General features: G+C 45.2%; 1 protein-coding gene across 1 annotated transcript in view; it reads right to left on the bottom strand.

Annotated features, from left to right (window-relative positions):
• Window positions 1-3,151: 3,151 nt before the first annotated feature.
• Window positions 3,152-7,133, bottom strand: part of slc9a7 (solute carrier family 9 member 7) — a 95,386-nt gene continuing 91,404 nt past the window's right edge. The window contains exon 16 of the mRNA XM_024422874.2: window positions 3,152-4,609. Within this exon, the coding sequence (XP_024278642.2) occupies window positions 4,364-4,609 (246 nt within the window). The 3' untranslated portion in view covers window positions 3,152-4,363. The remainder of the gene's footprint in view (window positions 4,610-7,133) is intronic.

The following is a 7,133-nucleotide window of genomic DNA, read 5'->3' as shown; positions in this document are numbered from 1 at the left end:
TGTGTAACTGGTGGCAGTGAAACAAGACTCTGTAAAGGGGTGTGTAACTGGTGGCAGTGAAACAAGACTCTGTAAAGGGGTGTGTTGCAGTGAAACAAGACTCTGTAAGGGGTGTTTAACTGGGGCAGTGAAACAAGACTCTGTAAAGGGGTGTGTAACTGGTGGCAGTGAAACAAGACTCTGTAAAGGGGTGTGTTGCAGTGAAACAAGACTCTGTAAAGGGGTGTGTAACTGGTGGCAGTGTAACAAGACTCTGTAAAGGGGTGTGTTGCAGTGAAACAAGACTCTGTAAAGGGTGTGTAACTGGTGGCAGTGAAACAAGACTCTGTAAAGGGGTGTGTAACAAGACTCTGTAAAGGGGTGTGTTGCAGTGAAACAAGACTCTGTAAAGGGGTGTGTTGCAGTGAAACAAGACTCTGTAAAGGGGTGTGTTGCAGTGAAACAAGACTCTGTAAAGGGGTGTGTTGCAGTGAAACAAGACTCTGTAAAGGGGTGTGTAACTGGTGGCAGTGAAACAAGACTCTGTAAAGGGGTGTGTAACTGGTGGCAGTGAAACAAGACTCTGTAAAGGGGTGTGTAACTGGTGGCAGTGAAACAAGACTCTGTAAAGGGGTGTGTTGCAGTGAAACAAGACTCTGTAAAGGGTGTGTAACTGGTGGCAGTGAAACAAGACTCTGTAAAGGGGTGTGTAACTGGTGGCAGTGAAACAAGACTCTGTAAAGGAGTGTGTAACTGGTGGCAGTGAAACAAGACTCTGTAAAGGGGTGTGTTGCAGTGAAACAAGACTCTGTAAAGGGGTGTGTTGCAGTGAAACAAGACTCTGTAAAGGGGTGTGTAACTGGTGGCAGTGAAACTAGACTCTGTAAAGGGTGTGTAACTGGTGGCAGTGAAACAAGACTCTGTAAAGGGGTGTGTAACTGGTGGCAGTGAAACAAGACTCTGTAAAGGGTGTGTAACTGGTGGCAGTGAAACAAGACTCTGTAAAGGGGTGTGTAACTGGTGGCAGTGAAACAAGACTCTGTAAAGGGGTGTGTAACTGGTGGCAGTGAAACAAGACTCTGTAAAGGGGTGTGTTGCAGTGAAACAAGACTCTGTAAAGGGGTGTGTTGCAGTGAAACAAGACTCTGTAAAGGGGTGTGTAACTGGTGGCAGTGAAACAAGACTCTGTAAAGGGGTGTGTTGCAGTGAAACAAGACTCTGTAAAGGGGTGTGTAACTGGTGGCAGTGAAACAAGACTCTGTAAAGGGGTGTGTAACTGGTGGCAGTGAAACAAGACTCTGTAAAGGGAATGTGTAACTGGTGGCAGTGAAACAAGACTCTGTAAATGGGGGTGTGTTGCAGTGAAACAAGACTCTGTAAAGGGTGTGTAACTGGTGGCAGTGAAACTAGACTCTGTAAAGGGGTGTGTTGCAGTGAAACAAGACTCTGTAAAGGGGTGTGTTGCAGTGAAACAAGACTCTGTAAAGGGGTGTGTTGCAGTGAAACAAGACTCTGTAAAGGGGTGTGTAACTGGTGGCAGTGAAACTAGACTCTGTAAAGGGGTGTGTTGCAGTGAAACAAGACTCTGTAATGGGTGTGTAACTGGTGGCAGTGAAACAAGACTCTGTAAAGGGGTGTGTAACTGGTGGCAGTGAAACAAGACTCTGTAAAGGGGTGTGTAACTGGTGGCAGTGAAACTAGACTCTGTAAAGGGGTGTGTTGCAGTGAAACAAGACTCTGTAAAGGGGTGTGTAACTGGTGGCAGTGAAACTAGACTCTGTAAAGGGGTGTGTTGCAGTGAAACAAGACTCTGTAAATGGGGTGTGTTGCAGTGAAACAAGACTCTGTAAAGGGGTGTGTAACTGGTGGCAGTGAAACTAGACTCTGTAAAGGGGTGTGTTGCAGTGAAACAAGACTCTGTAAAGGGGTGTGTAACAAGACTCTGTAAAGGGGTGTGTTGCAGTGAAACAAGACTCTGTAAAGGGGTGTGTAACTGGTGGCAGTGAAACAAGACTCTGTAAAGGGGTGTGTAACTGGTGGCAGTGAAACAAGACTCTGTAAAGGGGTGTGTAACTGGTGGCAGGGATGTCAGACGCAGGAGAGCAGAACTAGGTAATAACCGGAGCAGTTTATTTTCAGCTGCATAAAGAAATAACCAACATGGATACAAAACCCGATGTGCACCAGTCAACATGTGCACAAGCACTTACAACAAACAATCCCACACAAAGACATGGGGGGAACAGAAGGTTAAATACATAGCACTTAATGAGGGGAATGAGAACCAGGTGTGTAGGAAAACAAGACAAAACAAATGGAAAATGAAAAGAGGATCGACGATGGCTAGAAGACCGGTGACCCAACCGCCACCCGAACAAGGAGAGGAACCGACTTCGGAGGAAGTCGTGACAGACACACTGTTTTGACATTTGAGAAATATGGCAAGGCCCGTTTCTCTGTCCATTCTTCCCTGAAACTTATATTTTCATTATTCACCTTTCTTTTTTACGTATTGTTTAATTTGTAGCATAGGCCTATGAATGGGCTGTTATTATGATGTAGCAGAGGCCTATGAATGGGCTGTTATGATGTTGTAGCAGAGGCCTATGAATGGGCTGTTATTATGATGTAGCAGAGGCCTATGAATGGGCTGTTATGATGTAGCAGAGGCCTATGAATGGGCTGTTATTATGATGTAGCAGAGGCCTATGAATGGGCTGTTATTATGATGTAGCAGAGGCCTATGAATGGGCTGTTATGATGTAGCATAGGCCTATGAATGGGCTGTTATTATGATGTAGCATAGGCCTATGAATGGGCTGTTATGATGTAGCAGAGGCCTATGAATGGGCTGTTATTATGATGTAGCAGAGGCCTATGAATGGGCTGTTATTATGATGTAGCAGAGGCCTATGAATGGGCTGCTATTATGATGTAGCAGAGGCCTATGAATGGGCTGTTATGATGTTGTAGCAGAGGCCTATGAATGGGCTGCTATTATGATGTAGCAGAGGCCTATGAATGGGCTGTTATGATGTTGTAGCAGAGGCCTATGAATGGGCTGTTATTATGATGTAGCAGAGGCCTATGAATGGGCTGTTATGATGTAGCAGAGGCCTATGAATGGGCTGTTATTATGAGGCCTATGAATGGTAGCAGAGGCCTATGAATGGGCTGTTATTATGATGTAGCAGAGGCCTATGAATGGGCTGCTATTATGATGTAGCAGAGGCCTATGAATGGGCTGTTATGATGTTGTAGCAGAGGCCTATGAATGGGCTGCTATTATGATGTAGCAGAGGCCTATGAATGGGCTGTTATTATGATGTAGCAGAGGCCTATGAATGGGCTGCTATTATGATGTAGCAGAGGCCTATGAATGGGCTGCTATTATGATGTAGCAGAGGCCTATGAATGGGCTGTTATGATGTAGCAGAGGCCTATGAATGGGCTGTTATGATGTAGCAGAGGCCTATGAATGGGCTGTTATTATGATGTAGCAGAGGCCTATGAATGGGCTGCTATTATGATGTAGCAGAGGCCTATGAATGGGCTGTTATGATGTTGTAGCAGAGGCCTATGAATGGGCTGCTATTATGATGTAGCAGAGGCCTATGAATGGGCTGTTATGATGTAGCAGAGGCCTATAAATGGGCTGTTATTATGATGTAGCAGAGGCCTATGAATGGGCTGCTATTATGATGTAGCAGAGGCCTATGAATGGGCTGTTATGATGTAGCAGAGGCCTATGAATGGGCTGTTATTATGATGTAGCAGAGGCCTATGAATGGGCTTTTATTATGATGTGGCAGAGGCCTATGAATGGGCTGCTATTATGATGTAGCAGAGGCCTATGAATGGGCTGTTATGATGTAGCAGAGGCCTATGAATGGGCTGTTATTATGATGTAGCAGAGGCCTATGAATGGGGCTTTTATTATGATGTGGCAGAGGCCTATGAATGGGCTGCTATTATGATGTAGCAGAGGCCTATGAATGGGCTGTTATGATGTTGTAGCAGAGGCCTATGAATGGGCTGTTATGATGTAGCAGAGGCCTATGAATGGGCTGCTATTATGATGTAGCAGAGGCCTATGAATGGGCTGTTATTATGATGTAGCAGAGGCCTATGAATGGGCTGTTATGATGTTGTTCTATGTTGACTATTAGCAGAGAAAAGGCCAAACCTATAGCAGACCCCTAAACTATGCTAGTTTAGCTGCAATTTATTGTTTTAGGTGCATACACAGGAGGTCCCATACCGGGAAGTAATGACATCTAATATCAGCCCTGTTTTAAACCAAACCCTTTCCTCCAACCCTCCTCTCCTCCCATAGTCTGGTGTGTGTGTGTGGGCTGGAGGGCGAGGGTTCATGGTGTAGGGGTCAGGCGTGGTCTTCGATGGGAAAGACAAGGCGTGTGCTGCGGGACAGGAATTCCTGGTCCATCTCTCTCTCTAGTGCCTCTTCAGATGTGCTGCTGCTCCTCTTCCCGTTGACCCCCCAGCCCCCCGCGTCCGCCCCTCCACTGGACGCTCCTTTAGCCCTAATGGCCATGTCGTCGTAGGTCAGCGCCAAGTCGCCGTCATTCAGGATCAGATCGGAGTCGTCGTCTCTCAGCTGCTCATGGTTCTGGAAGATGGGAACAGAGACATGAAGAGTTCGGCTATGAAAAGCTAACTGACATTTACTCCTGAGGTGTTGACTTGTTGCACCCTCTACAACTACTGTGATTATTATTATTTGACCCTGCTGGTCATCTATGAACATTTGAACATCTTGGCCATGTCCTGTTATAATCTCCACCCGGCACAGCCAGAAGAGGACTGGCCACCCCACATAGCCTGGTTCCTCTCTAGGTTTCTTCCTAGGTTTTGGCCTTTCTAGGGAGTTTTTCCTAGCCACCGTGCTTCTACACCTGCATTGCTTGCTGTTTGGGTTTTTAGGCTGGGTTTCTGTACAGCACTGAGATATCAGCTGATGTAAGAAGGGCTTTATAAATACATTTGATTGTTCCTCTATTCATTCAATCAATCAAAGACTTGAACAGAGGGACAGAGCGTTAGAGGAGAGCGTTAGAGTTCGAGGAGAGACAAAGAGTTAGAGGGTTAGCGAGTTAGAGGAGGGTTAGAGAGTCAGAGAGTTAGAAGAGGGTTAGAGGAGGGCTTAGAGGAGGGCTTAGAGGAGGGTTAGAGGGTCAGAGAAGGGTTAGAGGAGGGCTAGAGGAGGGTTAGTCAGAGCTCCATATTGTTCGGATGAGTATGTCTAAGACAGACAGCTGCTGGATTAATCACCCAAAGCTGACAGACAAACCAGCTGTACTGTGTTACACACACACACACACAGGACAGCTTTAACACTGTTCGTACGGAGAAAGCAACAGTCGATGTACACTGAGTTTATGAAACATTAGGAACACCTTCCTAATATTGAGTTGCACCCTTTTTTGCCTTCAGAATAGCCTCCATTTGTCAGGGCATGGACTCTATGGGGTGTCCAGCGCTCCACAGGGATGCATGTCCATGTTGACTCTACGGGGTGTCCAGCACTCCACAGGGATGCTGGACCATGTTGACTTCAATGCTTCCCACAGTTGTGTCAAGTTGTCTGGATGTCCTTTGGGTGGTGGACCATTCTTGATACACACAGGAGACTGTTGAGTGTGAAAAATCCAGTAGCGTTGCAGTTTTTGACACAAACCGGTGCACCTGGCACCTACTACCATACCCTGTTCAAAAGGCACTTAAATATTTTATCTTGCTATTCACCCTCTGAATGGCACACACACAATCCATGTGTAATTGTCTCTAGGCTTAAAAATCATTCTTCAACCCGTCTCCTCCCCTTCATCTACACTGATTGAAGTGGATTTAACAAGTGACATCAATAAGGGATCATATCTTTCACCTGGTCGGTCTGTCATGGAAAGAGCAGGTGTTCCTAATGTTTTGTCAATGTAGCTACATCGTAATGATCAATGTTTCCTTCCATCATACTGTGACATATAAAGCTCTGGTCGGGTTGGACGTCCAATCAATGCCACTGGTCCCCAGGGTGTAGGGAGTGTGTGTGTGTGTGTGTTGAGTTTATATAGGGTCGGTGGACTCGGATTACAACCTGGTGAAACGGATCAAAGTTAGTAATCAGGATGACATAATCTGGCGGCAGGGTAGTCTAGTGGTTAGAGCATTGGACTAGTAACCGAAAGGTTGCAAGATCAAATCCCTGAGCTGACAAGGTACAAATCTGTCATTCTACCCCAGAACAAGGTTCCCCTGTAGGCTGTCATTGAAAATAAGAATTTGTTCTTAACTGATTTGACTAGTTAAATAAAAGGTCAAATAAAAAACAATCTGGATGAGTGACCGAGTCAACATTTATCTGGAATGAGATAACCCTAAAGGAAAGCTCTACATCCAACGGTCAGTGGACAGGATGTACTTGGTATTTATCATTCAGAGAGACAAACAGCAGAGAAGTAAAACACGACTAGTTTTGGATTTAACTGTTGATTGTTCCATTAATGTTAACAGTTAAATACTAACGATAATCTACAACATCTTGAGCATAAAAACATTATTAATAGGGACATTTCAGATGAAAAGATAACATTATAATAAAGGACATTTCAGACGGTGTGAAAGGTAAAAACAAAAACTCAAGGCTGTAGAAGTTGTAGAAGCTCTCCCATAGGTTATTTAGCTGAGATAAGCAGAGCTCTAGTTACCGAAGGGAAGCAAAACTCCCCACAAGGTCGGAGTTCGGGCCACTTCAGATACATGTTTATTGGTAGGCCTATTAGGTTGTCGATTCCGGGACTAAAATGACAGATGTGGTGATTTGTGCTTGTGCACATAACTACATTACCCGAGCTCCCCCCAATAAAACTTCTCATCCGAAAAATGGCTTTAGTCTTGAATGATGCCGAGATATACCAGACAGAAGGGTCTGTTGATATTACAACCACACAACTCAAACACCGGTTCATGAGGATGAAGAAAATCTCAAACTGCTTTTTTGAACCTTCATGAACGGTTGTCAGCTAAAGATGATCATCTGTTTTGCATCTGCCAATGTGTCGTCTGTCCAGTATCCAGATGACCTTTCCCCAGAGATTCCGATACAGTTACTCTCTCTATAACGTGTTGAGGCCGGC

Source organism: Oncorhynchus tshawytscha, linkage group LG06 (assembly GCF_018296145.1).
Source record: "Oncorhynchus tshawytscha isolate Ot180627B linkage group LG06, Otsh_v2.0, whole genome shotgun sequence".
Taxonomy (NCBI): domain Eukaryota; kingdom Metazoa; phylum Chordata; class Actinopteri; order Salmoniformes; family Salmonidae; genus Oncorhynchus; species Oncorhynchus tshawytscha.
Note: the sequence above shows the minus strand (reverse complement) of the source record. Positions and strands in the feature narration are given on the sequence as shown.